At 39.7% G+C, this 17915-nt stretch overlaps 1 protein-coding gene across 4 annotated transcripts in view; it reads left to right on the top strand.

Moving 5' to 3' along the window:
* LOC117401461 (paralemmin-1) overlaps positions 1-17915 on the top strand; it is a 47563-nt gene that overhangs the window by 2165 nt on the left and 27483 nt on the right. For all 4 annotated transcript variants that reach the window (XM_059014969.1, XM_059014970.1, XM_059014971.1 and 1 more), the window contains exon 2: positions 17751-17796. In XM_059014969.1, coding sequence (XP_058870952.1) covers positions 17751-17796 — 46 coding nt within the window. The remainder of the gene's footprint in view (positions 1-17750; positions 17797-17915) is intronic.

Raw genomic sequence — 17915 nt, forward strand, 5'->3', positions numbered from 1 at the left:
GTGTCTCAACACTGTGCTTATGTATGGATTATTGTCAAATCATCAATAATTGGTTTAGTCTTCATGATTTATTATGCAGAAAAATGATTAGCCATGATCGTATTGTCTGTGTTTCAGAGCCCCTGCGAGATGTAAATGTATCCCTTTAATTCAGCCCCCCTCTATTGGGGGAGAATGGTATGGCTTTATTTTAAAAAGCCAGCACTAATCAGTCAGAAAAAGAGAGTGTGAGGGAGACCATGAAATAGGGAGAAATTCACAATTATTGGGAGTTAAAACATGATTTAGGATCACGAGCATCATCTGGTAATGATTATTATTATTTGTTTATTTAGCAGACGCCTTTATCCAAGGCAACTTACAGAGACTAGGGTGTGTGAACTATGCATCAACTGCACAGTCACTTACAATTACGTCTCACCTGAAAGACGGAGCACAAGGAGGTTAATTGACTTGCTCAGGGTCACATAGTGAGTCAGTGGCTGAGGTGGGATTTGAACCGGGGACCTCCTGGTTACAAGCCCTTTTCTTTAACCACTGGACCACACAGCCTAATGAATAATTGAAAAACTTTTCTAGGGAGAAAGGATTAAGTGTGCTGTGATATCTAGGTCTCTGTGGCAGAGGTGTGTTACAGCTTTTAAGAAATTGCTTGTGTCGTTTTTGGATTGTTCTTAGAAGTGTGGAAAGGAAGCCTGGAGGATTGCTTTCAGTTCCTTGCCCGTTCTCTTTCCCCCGAGCCTCAGTTAGATTAAGACGTGACAGCTGAGAGTGGGCGTATGCCTGGCTGCCTGTTTCTTCCCTTTGAGATTGTGAGTTTAATGCAGTTGAGAGCTACAGGCTCTAGTTCTGATTTTATTCATGGTGGATGTGCATTGACTTTATTATTCAAAGGCAAATGTGTAGACTCTTCAAGTACAACTGAAAGCATATCGTTTATTATTATATAGAGTCATATAATATTGAGAAAACAATTATTTAAAAGCAAAAAAAACAAAAAAACAAATAGAGGACTTTCATTAACCAACCAGCCGCTTCCTCTGATGACTGCCATGCTTCACAGCCAATGACATTGTAAGTGAAATAGTGACAGATTAACTGGAAGTAAAGGCTTGCAAACCGAGAGCTTTCTTTAATCCAGTGTTGTCCAAGATATCGTTTTTTACATGATAAACATGAAATAATTATTTGCGTATTTCAAAACTGCACAGGCAAGACCAACTAATTAGCTACAACCTTTTGATTAAGTAAAGATTCAGTAAAGGCGTACTCAGGGAGCGCATCAGTGAATGGGGTGTAAAAGACTCCCAAATATGCAAGTGATGAGCAAATGTAATTCAATCAACAGCGTGATAAAAGAAAATGCCATTGCATACTGAATCAACCTAACATTGTCCTGTGCTGTGATTTGCACACACAGTACATGTGTCAGACTGACTGAGGGCATTCTTTAGGTATGAGAACATCATAATCTGGGGCTATATGAAGGCACCCTGTCTGTCTGTCACACTTACATTTTTACACAGAAGCATTTATCCAATTGTGATGAACCTTCCCCAGTTGAAATGTATTGGTAAGATTTGTTTTAAAGATGTTCAATTGTGTAGATGGTACTGCTTTGTGGTGCCCTGCTCCGGTACGACTGGTTTGAAAAACAACAGAATACATCCGAGTAATATAACCCACAAACAGGGCACCTGGGTAAATAACCAAAAAAAACTGCCAAAAAAAACAGTGTACCAGTAGTTATTTACAACAGGCAATTAACATAATTTTCTGTTAACGCTTTCTTCACCCAAACCACGTATTCTATACCTCAATATCACAATACAAGCTACACACATTCCGACGCACATTTTCCTGAAAAACATTTTTTGGAACTGCTTTTTATACCCAGTCTGAGCACTGTAACAAATCCAAAAGCACATTAAATATTACAACCTTTTATTTATTTATGTTTAATACTTAACTGCACATTATAATAGCCAGTGGGCAATTTGTGTCTCTTATTTAATTTTGGGCATTTCAACCCTCAAATAGCAATACAAAACAAAAATGGGACAAGACAGAGTAACAATGAATTTCTAAAATAATCCATTCAAAAATGAATGCATTATGAAAGCTAAGCATTTGATTAACTGGAAACTAAGTTGTATTTCTGAAAGGAGAAACCGCACCCTGATCATAAACGTAATCATCGAACCATGCGTATACCCTCTTTCATCTACGGCCCTTATCGTTCGTCGTTTGCTTGGTCCACCTCCTCCCCTGCCTCCACCTCGCAGCATGCCTTGTCTAGGGGGAAGGTGACCCGGAGTGCCACTTGTCCTGCCCGCTGGCATTAGTTTAATCTAATTCATATATTTAATTTGTAATAGTTTTGCCAGCACAGGGACAGCTAACGATCTCCAATAGGCAAGGCCATGGGCCAAATTCAAATAACGTTTATCTGTCAATTCAATAAATTATTAATTTCATTTCATTGGTGGTTGTCTCCTTTCTGAATTATGCATTCAGTTGATAAATGCTTTTGGTATTAGAAATGCATTACGCATTCGATTAAATGGCATGCTTTTTGGCTGTGCAAGAATCCTTTTTAGTGCCAATCCAGTTTGGACAACAAAAAGTAGAGCAAATCCTGAATGCTTTTTGAATCCATGGAATTCTGATCGGGCAAGACAGCCCCAAGATTGGTTTCCAATGAGGACAGACCCATGCTGGCTGTTCCCTCTGTCTGAATCGTCTGTCCACACCCCAGAACTGCCGGGCAGGGGGCAGGGTTTCAGACAGGAGCCCCCTCCGTCTCCCCTCCCCCAGGAGAGTCTCAGTTTACAGCTGGACTCCGCAGGAAACGAGAGGAGGGGGGTGGGAAACTGCAGGCTTGCAGTCCTGTCCTGTCCAGCATTGTTTTAGGTACTGTGCTGCATGGAAGTTTATACAGCTGACCCTCGTTAGCTGTTTATTAGGACCATTTGCTTGGGATCCACTTACCATTTGCATATGTATGCATGGTACTTTGAATCCTATGGAAGGTTGATTAACCTCCTGGGTGTACATGAACATTGCTGCTGATCAAGTCCATAACCACCCAGTGCTGAATGTCTACCCCTTCAAGATGATAAGGCAATTTGTCAACCGAACTGGGATTGTCTGGGATTTGCATCAGGAGACAGACTTCAGACATTTTCCTTGGCTAGCACACACTGCTCAGACCTCAAGTATCTATGGGATGAACCAAGGGCCGCGATCCTCTGCCTACCCAGGTGTGGGGGCCATTCTTCTGGAGGAATGAGCCACAGTTCCGCGAGACACTATCAGTCTTGTGGAGTCTTTGCCACACTGACTCCAGAACAGCATTGCAGCAAAAAGGCCTAATAATTTAGCCCGTGATAATTTACTTTCATCTGGAACAGTTCAAAACGATTTGAAGCCAGTCGTTTCCATCAGCACCTAAAAGACAAACCGGTTTGGGGCTCGGTCAGCCCTAGCTGGTTTCTAATTATTATACTAAATTTTCATCTGAACCATGAAACCAGTCTCTAAAACTCAGTCTCGTCCAGTATCAAACCAGGGCTACAGCCGGTTCTGCAGTCTACACAGTCTACACTAAGAGAGACATAAAACATGAAGTTCTAGTCAGGGATAGGGAAGCACCTACCAACCTCTGCTATCAGCTCTCTATCAAAGTGTCAGTTCTGCTGTGTTAAATAAACTGAGGTCAATAAAGATGACAGCCTTTGACCTTGCCAAGCATCTCATCCATCACAACATCAGCCTTCTCAATGAGGTCTTCATTGGTGTCAATTCTGCACCATCCCCAAGCCCTAGCCCCTTCCCCAGTCTGCTGACAGATAGCACAGGGCCTTCACTCTCCAGCACTGTGAGGATCTGTTCTTCAGCTCCTAGAATGGCATGCAGCCTCATAATGAGGTTCTTACATTCTTTCAAATCAGTTCTATATGGTTTGTATATATATATATATATATATATATATATATATATATATATATATATATATATATATATATTTAAAAGAAAGCACTGTTGCATTATTAAGGTATGTTTCATTTCCATATGAACAGCTGTGATAGAAATCTGGTTGGAGCAAGCAGGTTTTGTAATTCAGTAATAAAGAATTCCATCCCAGCTAGGCCCCCGAGGTCAGAAACTTGTTAAAATGCACCTCCACTCTCCTGCTCTTAATCTTTCACCCAGGTAATCGGCAGCATCGAGTCACGCGCGGCTCTCCTGTGACTCACCTTCACACCACGCATTGCCGTGGTAACGGGGGAGCTGGGGGTCATTGACATTAAGCGGTCAGAATAGACAGGAAGCTCTAATCATCTGACTGGGAGGAGCATGAGGACTCAACAGAGTCACATTGAACCTACAGCTGTGGCTGCCAGGGGAATGCTTAATCGCATTGCAAAATAAACTTAAAATGAAAACTGCTTGAAGAACAAATAAGGTGTACAACATTACAAAATGCTCTCTCACCCACATATCATTCATACAGACCACCCAAGTGACCTGCATTTCACGGGTCTGAGGTGACCATTTGTAAGTCTTTAAACTGGGACAGTATGGAAATATTGTGATTAACTTCCAACTTCCAAGCTACGGGGAAGCTCTAGGGTTTTCATTTTCATTTTGGCAATGTTTGATCGAATATCATATTGAAAGTGAAACTTTTTTTTTTGTGTATAAATGATCTTAGTCTTTGTAATTTCATTTCTACACCACAAGTATATTTACACAGTAGCAATTCAACAATATCAAATTCCAAAATTCTCAATTCATAAAAAAATCTATTTTATTGCTGATTACTGCTGCAAATCTAGTCCCTTTTCTGCCAAAGAAACTGCATCTTCTCCTCTGATTTCCACTTTCAGGAAGTCTCTCTCTCTCTCTCTCTCTTTCTCTCTCTCTGTGCTGTAGAAAACATTACATATCTCAATATTTCTATTTATTAAATGGTTATTTCATCTAATTATTTTTTTTCCCACAATATTAATTTCATACCATTTAATATGACATGGTATTTGTTCTGTATATTCTTTTCTTATTGCAGTTTCTGCTTGGATCATTAGTGTGCCGTGATTAATAGATACTAGGAATTTTTTATTTTTTTTTCCACTTTCTATTATTAAACAAGACATATATTTTATATTATGTGATGGAAAGTCTAAAGATGATGAACTGTGTTAAATATCATATCTTTCTGTGTAATAAATGAAGCCCACTGCATCACCCATAAGCTTCCCCACCTTTTCACAGCTTTTCTGAGTTTTGTGTAGAAGCTGCCCTGGTTGCAGAAACAGGAATTTCCTTCTGAAGTAGTTATTAAGTCTCGTAAATAGTAATCCACGCAGGCAAACCCATTTCTCTGAATAGTTATATTCTTAACCCCCTCCCCCTTTAACATGTTGTAAACTGACAGGTATCACTTAAAACTGAAAGGAACCTGTTAAAAACGTGATAATTGCATCATGGAATTTCCTGCCTATCCCATTATTTTCAATTTATGCAGTTTTTTGGTACAGTGATCATGAGAAAGCGTCTTCTGACAATCTGAATTAGATAACTGCACATTTTTTATGAAGGCTAATTTCTTTGCTGATCATGGCTGGAGTTTATTTTTTTTTTGAGTCAACAGTATAGGCTGAGACATGGATCAAGCTGTAATAAATTATATTCCTTTTCTGATCAAAATAAATGCTGTCACTTCTTTACTTTATGAGTACTCCATTATCTCAATGTTTTTCTTAAACTTTGCAGAGTAAAATATATTACTTCTATAATACATTTAACACAGAAATAGAAATAAGGGGTCACCAAATTTAGATATTTTTAAAGAAGGTAAAATTAAATGAGAACTTAATTATTTTAAACTATTTATATGCACAGTAAGCTACTCAACTATCAATGTAAATACATTTTCTTTAAGGAATTAAAGTGAATGGGGTGTAGACTTCTCTCTGTCTCTTCCTCCCTCTCTCATGAGGCTCAGCCCCTCTCCTGAGGCTGGGAATAAACTCTGTCGCCATGGAGACGTTGCCAAGGCACTAGCCCAATGAAGGCAGAGCTCATGAATCTAGATGGAGAGCAAAGCCAGGCTATGATACTTCTGAATTAGACTGGAATGATCCTGAAGTACAAGGAGCATGTACCTCTTGTCATGCAACGAAAAGCTAACTGCTCTAGGCCTTATATACTCCACTGCGTATTCTCCAGTTCTCTTTGCATGCTGAGTCAATTTGACTCCTTAATGGTTCCTAATAAAGTGGATACACAGTGAAACATTTACCAGCCGCTTAAAGCAGTGCCAGCCGAGGTTTTAAAATCAAGCTGATTTAGAGGTCAAATATCCCATTGAAAGTTGTTACTGGCAAAAAAATAAAAAATACCAGGACAAATGGTTGGTAGAAGGTGCAATCCAAACATGTTATATCTGCTTTTCACATGCAAAAAAATATACACATTTTCTATTTGATTTCTTGCAAAAGTTTCCCATAGTTAAAACACAGCAAAGTATAATAAAGCGCAGTGAAATCCTGGTAAAGCATAGGTAAGCCACATGGGTTGGTCAGCTAAAGTATACTATAGTATACAGAAGAACCTCAGAGTTATGAAGTTATGTATGAAGTGACCGGACTACCGAACACCCCACTTTCAGCAAGAAGTAAGCAATCAATCAACCATGCCTGCAATGCAACTAGAGAGGCACTTTATAAGTGGTGTGCTGGTCATGAAGAAGGCAAAATGACTGTCTCAGCAAATGTATCCAGACATCCCGGCAGATTTCAATGCAAGTACAGGCAATTTTACTAGAAACATTTTACCTTTAAACAAAGCACTGTTTTATTTTTCAAGCCAAAAGAGTCTGAATGACTGAGCAAGCTGCATGACTGCATTGTGTTTAAAATAAAATAAAAACCAGCTCTAGCGTTTAATTCTGTGTTTTTGCTGCAGTTCAATTTCAATGGTAACTTAAATGTAGCCTTTTTCCAGTTATAGTAACGTTAGCCTTTCAAACCATAACAATATGAGGATTGCATTACTGTGCTGTATCCTTTACGATTCTCCAGACTGAGGTTCTCCTGCATATGTAGCATCAGCAAAAAGCTTTCATTTTTAACTCTGGTGGGCAACCCTGTAGAGGCAATTTCTAAAAAACAAGATCCGTGGAACCTAGCATTTGATTAGACAGTGGGGTGGAAATGCTGCAATGCAAAATACCATTTATGATGTATTATTTATTACTCGTCAAAAAAGAACACGCACACCAACTGGGGTATAAAAGGGGTTATCAGCAGACTCACATGGCCATGAGGCATCAGAGACAATAGAATCTGGATCGCATATTCCTATAGTTTCTAATTCATCCTGTTAATGTATAGGAACTGCCACGCTAAATAAATATACATGTCCTGATGGTAAATCGGGCTGCTGTGTATTGTTTTATTTTATACAACCCTCTAGGGGTAGGGCGACTGCTAACTGGTTGAACAGATCGATCGCTCGCCACTAAAAGCATATTAATAAATCATGCATTTGATAATGTCTGGTGCTCTATTTGTGAGCACACTGTTTCATACCACTTTGCTGTTCGTGCCCTGTATTTTACAGCTTGGAATTTTTTGAAAGTCATTTCTATGTTAATAGATTGCAACCTCAATGGCACTTCAGTCCATGTGAAAGCGCACGTTCACAATTACTTCATGTGGCGTGTGATTAATCCTCTACTGGTTTCTGAGGTCGGCTCTTCATATTTTTAGTGTTATGGCAAATCTAACATGTAACCAAAGATGGCTCCCATAATGGGGTCATGTGACCAGGGGGCGCCGTCAGGGGGGACAACCGGAACTGTTATCCCGGGCCTGAGCTCTGAGGAGGGGCCCAAGCACTGAGGAGGGGCCCGAGCACTGAGGAGGGGCCCGAGCAGTGAGGAAGGGCCTGAGCTCTGAGGAGGGGCCCGAGCTCTGAGGAGGGGCCCGAGCACTGAGGAGGGGCCCGAGCACTGAGGAGGGGCCCGAGCACTGAGGAGGGGCCCAGGCCTGCGCCAGGAACTTAAAAACAAAAAAGCAAATGTAATATTGTAAAAACACTTATCCTTTGAAATCATGACAATATTTATTGACTCTTAAGCTTTTGTCTGATTTATTTTTTGTTTTGGCTAAACAGTGCTAATAGTTTGTGCCAAACAGTTCATCACACATGCATCGTGCTGGCAGTGCACAAAGATACTATTGGGGGTAAACAGCTTTAAATTTTTTTTTTTATCATCTTAAATCTGGCTCTCAAATGTGGAAAAAACTCCTGCAAAAACGATGTCCTTTCACAACCAGCACACGCTAGTTTTGAGTGTTAACAATGTTAGTTGTTTAAAACTTATATAGGCTGTTCTTACTATATGTGTTTGCACAAAGCTTTTTGTTTTTTTTAATTTTTAAATCTAGTTCAATGCAACTAGGCCTTATGTTTTGTAGTCCTGGCTTTACGCTAGGGCCATGTGACAGACAGACAATGATTCTTGGTGGTAAATCTTCCTCCCGACCTGTGAGGGCGCTAAGTAACGAGAACAGAGTACTCTGGACTGCTTGGCCTGACACTTTGTTCCGAGGGTTAAAAGGAAGTCGGTCATGTAGAAAAGGGGCGGAGCTTCTTACACTAACTCACTGACCCGGAAGGGAAATGATGTGGCAGCCGCGGATTGGAGGAGCGGCTGCAATCGTTTACCAAGCGGTCATGAGTGACGGTATAAATAGGGGTCGAAGCAATGTTATCTATTCCTTCGATTTGGTTATTAATAAGTGATCCGGGAGGACCTGTATTTGTGTGGTGAATAATTGTGAGTGTTTAGTTTTGTTCTGTCTATTGTTGTATTCACTAGACGGCTAACATGTTCCGGAGCTGTCACCAGAGGCCAGCACAAACCCGGAACAGCACTTCACTTGTATCTCTGTAAACTGTATTGTACCACAAATCACTAATTCACGCACTAAACTGACTTGTGTATGTGTTTTGTGTTCAATGTGGGGATACAATAGCGGGACTATTATTTTGGGACCAACCCAGGGATTATAACGTAAGTAAAACACCCCGCTGTATCACTTACCAGCATTATTATTTACTGTTTGTTTTGCCGTCAGGCACTGGACATAAAGAAATCAAATAAACAAACCTTTCTACCTGGTTTACAATAGTCTGTCTGTTCTTTGATCACCTGCACCTGCACACTACTAACCACGTTGCCACAGACTGTTTTGAAAAGTAATCATTAGCCTAGTGTGACAGCATCGTATTTTTAACAAAAACTTGATCCTGCAGCAGTGAAGTTCTTGACTTGAATTTGAGTGCTTTCTGGGTAACTTTAGTCGTGAGACTTTAAAACAAACTACAGTGGATTTACATGCTAAGATTAATAAGCAACGCAGAACTTTTCCTGTGACATCAGGATTTGTGTATTGGTTTGTTAGAAGAATTTGGGGAGCAGATATTTAGGCGACTGCATGTATATATCTGCAGAAGAAAACCAGGAATTGTTTTGGTTTATTTTACGCAGGCTTTAAAAAAAAAAAAAACCTAGAAGGGCAAATCCTGTCATTGTGCGCTCACTGGATAAGAGGGGGGCACTTTTCAAAGGACTTGTCCCAGACCCCCAAATTCCTGACTGTGATAAAGACATAAGGCTTTGAGATACCGGCTTGATTCTTGGTACACGGCTGTATTCTGTGATTCTCTCAGTCATTTAAGGTAGTACTTCATATTTACAGGGTTATATTAATGTATTGCTGACCATGGCATTGGCCAGTATATATTTTTAAAGTCCTTTTTTGTAGGTTACTCTTTTACAGCCCTCTTATTTATGTCAAAACCTCCCTTCGTTGTGACATTTAGAAAGACATTAAGAATGATGACACCTCCTCCCAAAGGCATTGAAACACTATCATCACTTAGCCATGACTGAGCCTTGTATCAGGGGTCTCTTAGAGACGTTTATTGGTTTCTTATTGTGTATAAAACGAATAACCTCATTAAGTTAATCTTGTTTAGCTTGTGTAGTTTGTCTGAAGAGACGGTGGCTTCCAAATGGACTAGGTGTTTGAAATAAAGCAGAAAACACATCTTTATATAGCTGGGTTTCCTGTGTGAACAGTGGAGTCCAGCTCTTCCATTCCGTGTGTTGCTTGTAGAAAAGGCTTTCACAGCGATTTCATTTTGAAGCGGTCGTAATTAGTAATTGGTTGGTTCGGTTTTTTATTTGTAATTCGGCACAGTAGACCTTTTCACATTTTCCCATTACATGCGGCAGGAATACAATCTGATGCAGCTATGGAGTAATTACAGAAGCCGTGCCGTTTGAGACAAACCAGCATCAAGTGGAATTAGGGTTTTGTACCCTGCAGTAAGTTAACAACCAAATGCATCTGTCCCAAGTTTCATCAGCTGGAATGATGGGCCAGCGGGGGGGTTTGGGGTATCTGCTTTCCTCGTGAACATTTTGGACAATTATTAATCTGGCCTAGGTCATTTAAATTACATTTTGAATCAATAAAATTTAAATAAAATCACATTGGTTCACTTAAAATGATATATTTGCATGATATTATATATTATAAGTTGTATTTTGCAGGGTGTGCAATGACTGTCGCGGGTCTGCGGGTTTTAATGTCAATTTGTGGGTCACTTGGAAGGTCTGTGTCGTCTGAGAGAAATCAAATCAAGTTGAAATTAGTGTTTTGTTCCCTGTTGCAACAATCAAATAACCTACTGAGGGACCATCAAGTATGTGGTCCCCCCCGGGGTTTTTATTCAGTTACCCAAGTTATGGCACAACATTAATTCCCAGAGCATCCACCCTTTCCAGTTTTCAGAGCGATATTTAACTGTTTTCAGGTGATATTTCTTATTTCTCTGTAGCTGTACAGTAGTTGTTGTGAATGTTTATTCACACCTGAACCCTGCTGCTTGTAAAAAAAATAGGAGTTAATTATCGTGTCTAATTGAAATGTGGGTTGTTTTCCTGAGAAGTACAGGCAGTCCTGTGGACAGCTCGGGTCCTTGAGGTCTGCAGGCAGCCTGAAGGTCAGGACTGCATTATTAACATCCTTCTCCTCGCACACCTCAGTCTGAACACCACAGCTATTCAGCCCACATTGAGCTCTGTATACACCACCAAGAATTACCAGATAAGCCAGATAATAACCGAGTCCTTAAATAAATCTAAATGGTTAATTACGCGTGGGGGATATCTGTTGTGAATCATAAAAACATTGTATTATAATAAAACCTGATCATTTTAACAAAAGTCGTTCCAATATATTAGAAACAGAAAATAACAAATTGGGCTGTTGTGATTAATCTAAAACCGCAAATACTCGTACACAGCACGTTCAAAAGTAGTTTAGTCGGAGTTTACGCAAAATTCCATGTGAATTCTGGGTTTGCAGAAATTAAACATTATTCTCACAGTAAACTAAAGGACAAAGTCCCTGATTACACTAAAATACAATTTGCTCCATTTTTTAAAGTCAAATGAAACTGTTAATCTTATCAAACAAATCACAAACACCTAGTAAGGTTCATTTAATGACTAAAAAATATCTCTAAGGTGTCTTTTCAATAATCACTGTGTCAGGCAGTCAGTGGGTCAGTGTAAGGGATTCAAGGAGTCAAACCCAGCAAGCCTCAAGCTGTTGAAGTTACTGCATGAGATTAACAGAATTGTAAAATGTGATGTCAACATTAAGCCATATCCTGTACATAATAACGCTGTCATTCCTCTGAGGGCAGCGCTCTCGTGGTTGGTATGTCACCAGAAAACCGAGATGGAATTACAGCCTTCTATGTTCAGTATGGTATTCGTTAGTTGTTAAATTAGTTGTGCACAGCTTGATCATTGTCTCCGGTTTCTCACATTCATATTCAATTTGTACATCGCTCAAAGTGTTTTTCTTGTTGCAGCATTTTCTGTAATTTGATTACATTTGAAATCACACGTCATTGTGATCTGTGGATTTTGCCGGTTGGAAGTCTTGAAGACGTGACACGTCTCGTTATCTTACAGGGAGTGAATAATAAAGTCCTGTAGCTCTTACAGATGGAAGCGTTTGAAACGGTGTGGTGTGCAGGGTCAGTCATACAGTCAGGCAGTGCAGGGTTTTGTTCTGGCTGTGCAAAGTTGCAGATCTTCGCTGGGAATTCCATGGAGAGTGTTGCATGTCAGCATATATATATATATATATATATATATATATATATATATATATATATATATATATATATATATATTAAAACACTGTAGAACTATGGCCAAATGATTTGCATCACCCCATAGAATTAACTATTTTTGCATCATGAAGTCGAACTATGGGGCAGCAGTGTGGAATAGTGGTTAGGGCTCTGGACTCTTGACCGGAGGGTCGTGGGTTCAATCCCAGGTGGGGGACACTGCTGCTGTACCCTTGAGCAAGGTACTTTACCTACATTGCTCCAGGAAAAACCCAACTGTATAAATGGGTAATTGCGCTGTGTTTAGCTCTAACGGGTGCTGACACAACTGCCTCACTAACTGAGGTGAGTGTGAGGTCCAAATGTATGTCTCACAATTCAGACACGTGTCTTGAGACGTCTCTCCCTCGGCTCCCAGTCTTGAACTACTCAGGAACACTGGTGACAGGCTGTAGAATACAGGGCTGCACCCTACCACTCCTCCCTGTACAGTAACTCCCCTTCCTTTCTCCCTGCCAGGCCCGCTCAGGCACTGACAACCCGCTCACATGGAAGTAACGTGGCTTCAAGCTGCCATCCGACAGAACAGGAAACACAGGCCGGCCCGGCAGTGCTGACACACATACACAGCCAAGTGTCAGCCTTCCATCTCAGTGTCTGACTGACCCTCCCCAAACTGACATCTCTCTCCACTCCTGTCAAGAAGAGATGAGCAAAGCAGACTGAGGCTTTGACCTGCAGACAACACACCCTATCCACGCCTCGCTAAACAACCGCTCGGTCACGTCAAGCTAGAGAATAGGTGCGGACTAATGGCCTGACCCACAGACAACGCTGCCTTCTTACCCAGAGATGTGCTGGCCTCATTTTGTTAGGGGAGCCCTTTTCCAAAAGCAGCTTGAATCGGGCACCGCAGTCATGGTGTCTCTCTTAGTGATTCTTGCTACAATATAAACTGCTGTTTAAATTGAAAACTTAACATCTGATCATATCAAATCTAAATGAATATTTAAGCATATAAATGTACAAAATACCAATAAATAAATGAAGATAGTAATATCATAGTGTTAGTATTAATGTATGGCTATGAAAGAAATAGAATGCTGGTTACTATTTTAATTACATTTACCTTTAATAAATGTCTATATATATAACGTAATACACAATACTTTGATTATATATATATTACACCTATACCCAACTGCAGGAAACTGTATGCTTTTCTGTGTGTAGTAATCATTAGCAAAGCATTAAACTATATATATATATATATATATATCTGTAATCTATTAATATATACAAAATATTTATGGATTTATGGTAAATTATTTTCATTCATTCAATATTCTACAACTATGGAGACACAAAAACACAGGTCTTTCCCAGTATTGAATTCTTTGTTACAATTCAAATGTTCCGGCAATGCATTTTCCAGGAGCCTGAAGTACTGAATTCTCATCGATTTTTCCTTCAATCAATAAAGACTGACTAGGTAAACACTGTCCAACGTTGAAAGGTTAACTGTAGTAGGTGCATTTCTACTATTAAGAAACCATCAGTGAGTCATTCAGTCACAGAGGGCTTGCAGTGGTGACGTCAGACCCAGAAGAAACACACACAGCACTGCGAGTGAAATGGTGAAGGCGCGTGTTAGCACCGGTTTATTGCAAATAAAATAAAAAGGTTGAACAAAACAGAACACGGCACTTGAGGCCAAGATAAATAGACAAACAAAACAGATAGTGGACAAAAAATAAACACTCATTTGTTATTTTTCGCTTACTTTTATAATTACTTTCTCCTTCTCCACACCCGTTCTCCACTCACCGAACACACAACCGCGAGCGAGTGAAACGTGCATCTATATATACGGTTGTGCCGGGATTCAATTACTAATTCATTATTCACTTGAATCCCAGCACGTGAACTAATTTGTCCAATCCCCGTGCTCACATACTATTGCATCCTTTATCTGCAAGTAAAGTGATTGTGCAATCCCAGTGCCTAAATACAACTATATATTTTAAATCACTCATGCTACACAGACCCATTAATATCCCGTGCACCAAGACCTATACATTAACACACCACATGCAACATGTAACACATAACACACACATGGGCGGGGCACACTGCCACAGTCATACAGTCAGGGGGGTGCAGGTTTGTGTCCTGGCTGTATTGCTGATCTTCACGGGGGATTCCACAGGGATCGTCGCATTGTCAGCATATTATTTTATAAATAATAACATTTCATTTCTACAGCATTTTAAATTTTACCGGGAACAATTTAACAGTAAATAAAACAATGCCTAAGGAATTGGGATGTCTACAATAATTTGTGGTGCCGCTGTAGTACCAAAGGGTTAACCATTTTACCGTCAATCATTAAAGAGGAGCCTGCAGCCAGCTGTGTGTTTTCACTGGGAGCGGCAAATGCTGAGTGCTGTGTCCATTCGGAAATGTGACCAGCCCCCACCATCAGCTCTGCAGTCTGTGTCTGCCTGTTTACTGACGGGCTCTGGGCAGCAGTCAGGGATGGATCTGCAGAGCAACAAGGCCACAGGCATGCTGTGTATCAGCCTGGAGTCCATCCCCTCACCCCACACTGCTGATAACAATTACGATTCCAAAAATAACCACTGAGACCTTGCTGTTTATTACTGTACTGAAAAAGAAAACGTTTTAATTGCCAGCGCGGGCAGTTTTTGTAATTTATTGGGTTTTATAGACCCTTCGTTATATGTACAGTTTGGCACCCTGTCCTATACTTGCTGGTATAATGACGGGGTACATTATTTCAATTATCGAAATAGATCTACAAAATATTTAAAACATAAATTACCGTCTGAGTAAAGAATATGTGCTGGGATACACAAAACTGTGGTTTCAGATAATCATTTAGTTGTGTGAATGTAAAGCAATGTTTAAATTCACCTGCAAATATGATCATTTGATTGACAGGAAAATCTTTGCAACCATCCCCAAAAGTCAAGCAGCCATTGGACTGTGGAGGTACCAATAGTAGAAAAGCCAGGTGCATTTAAACCTCTGTCTGGGCCGTGCCTCGCCGGGGTGGTTGGGTATCGGACTGCCTCCCTATCTCTCAGTGCAGGCACCACGAGGTCACTGATAGGCGAGGCTGAATGCCCAAACCAACGCAAAATACTGTGACACTGGCTTTTTTCAACTGTTTTTATTCTCTAAGAGCTGATTACATGTACTCTAACTCCGACTCTTCATTAACTTTAAAAGACTTTCAATGGCAACATTTTTTATAGTTTGTTCAAAAAATCTCACACTGTATCTTTATTGGTAACACTTTGCATTAAGTGTCTCTAATTACTGTGTATTTACATAGTAGTTACCTTGTAAATTATGCATAGTTACAATGTACTTAATGTGTCATTTGTTTTGCATGATATAACCCTAACTCTAAACCTTACCCTAAACCTTTTCTGATACAATTGTGTACTTACATATATTGTGCAAAAAGATGTACACATCAAGTGCATTGTAACTGTGTATAATAACATTGTAATTATGTGTAAGTACACATGTATTTACTATGTAATTACACAGTAATTAGGCACTTGATGACTTGTATGCAGGGGATATCTTACACCTTTTCAACTTGATCCAGCAATTTTGGATTTTGAGCTGGCGATATAGAGTGCCTAAGAAGCTGCACTGATCCAAATACGAATCTCATGAACCCCATGTTAAAATATTGAATCAAAATTAACATGTATTCACTGCTGCTGGTGAGAAATGCATTGAAATGCATTGAGGGACTGTATATACAGCAGTGTGCACATTCATTAGAGCACCCCATTGCTTCTGTAGTTTGATTTGTTGTTCATATGAAATCAAACCACTGGAACTGAAAATCTTGGAAAATTGTCAAAATAGGCAAATTAGTGATTGTTTAATTTAATTGATGACTTTAATAGGCCACACATGCAATTCATTTAAAATAATACGACAAAAGTTTAAAATGCCTAATTAAAGCACAAAGTGGTCTAACATTTTCACACATGGTTTCTATATCACTGATTACTGACTAAAAATTGAAATGGTCACACCCAGAGGTTTTCATGCAGATAGTTATGTATATAAAGGATAGAAATGACTAGTGTATATCATACTGAACTCTCTCTCTTGCATAAATCCAGAATCCTGTTATAAAAATAACCAAAGTAAATAAGATTCTTAGCCCAATGAAAAGGGGGACAAGTAATATTATTATTAAAGCGAACAAGAAAGAATATAGGGCTAGTCTCCAAATCAACACCAGTGTAGAAAGAAAGGAAGCAACACGACAAAGACACTAAATTAAACATCAACAAGGTTTTTGTTGGGTGTGGTATCACATGACAATCTGGAGTAAATAGATTTGAGAATAGCCCATTGATGCTTATTAAACTGGGTGATTCTTTAAGAACAGTTTTTGCGTGAAATAGTTTTACTGTAGATTCCATGTAAAATATGAAAGGAGACACAAATCCATTGTGTTTAGAACTGTATAGTGAAAAGAGAGTAGCGTAATCCCCTGATCACACCAGGGAGGAGATGACTGAGAAGATTGAGTGTCCCTCCTGTCTAGAGAATGAGAACAGAAGGCGCTACTTATTTATTTATTTATGTATTTAAAACATGTGTGCCTGTTTTCACAGATGCTAGTCATTTCTATAAAACGCCTCCTTTTCAAGGAACTCTCAGACCCTCATAGGAATGACAGATATTTCTGTTAGCCAGACCATTCCCACATACCAAGCATGGGCTGAACTCTTTGAATATGTCAGCGAGATTCCTCCCAGCTGTAAATTCAAAACTCAAGTAACATGACAAAAGTTGATTCCCATGGCCCATATCCACTGTATGCACGTGGAAAATGCAAGTTTGACAAGAAAATAAGCATCAAGGCTTGGCCTTTCCTACCACACCATTTGCCCCAATTTAAGAGGATCTCATTTAATAGGACAGTCTAATTGTTCTTAGTGTTTGAAATGTTACTCCGTCACCTGGTAGGCTATTCCATACATTTATAACTCTGTGTAAAAAAGTGCTTCCTACCTTCTGTTCTAAACCTACTCAGCTTCCATGTGTGCCCTCTTATCCTATCCTCTGTGCTACATTTGAAGTGGTGACTTGGGTTGACTTTATTTATACTATATTTAAGATGTTAGAAACTCTTTTCTGTCTTTGCACTAGGATGTAGAGAGTTGATTCTTTTAACCTGTTGTCAATCGCTTATGCCATTAAGTAATGGAGTAGTTGGTCTGTACCTTCTGAAGATGCTGATACTGCCAGCTGCTTGTGATAAAGTATGTCCAGACCGAGTTTCAGTATAGTTGTGATGATACTAACATGCCTATCCAAATTCCTATCAATGACAGTATGCACATGTTGGTCTGAGTGTTATGTTGGTGCTTACAGTATCTCGGAAGCAGTTCTGTGTTTCTGTGTCTGTCTGTCCTGGTACTAAGATGTTTATTTTCTTTGTCTGTTCGCAGGATGTCTGACACGCTGCTTCAGCAGGAGAGACTGCAGGCTATAGCGGTGAGTGACTTTCACATTTCAGAAGAACAGAAGAAAATCTAAGAGTGAGAGGAGGCCATTCGGCACATCAATGCTCATCCTGTTCACTTTGTCTAGTGGAGTCTTAAAGCATCCTAATG

Source organism: Acipenser ruthenus, chromosome 49 (assembly GCF_902713425.1).
Source record: "Acipenser ruthenus chromosome 49, fAciRut3.2 maternal haplotype, whole genome shotgun sequence".
NCBI lineage: Eukaryota > Metazoa > Chordata > Actinopteri > Acipenseriformes > Acipenseridae > Acipenser > Acipenser ruthenus.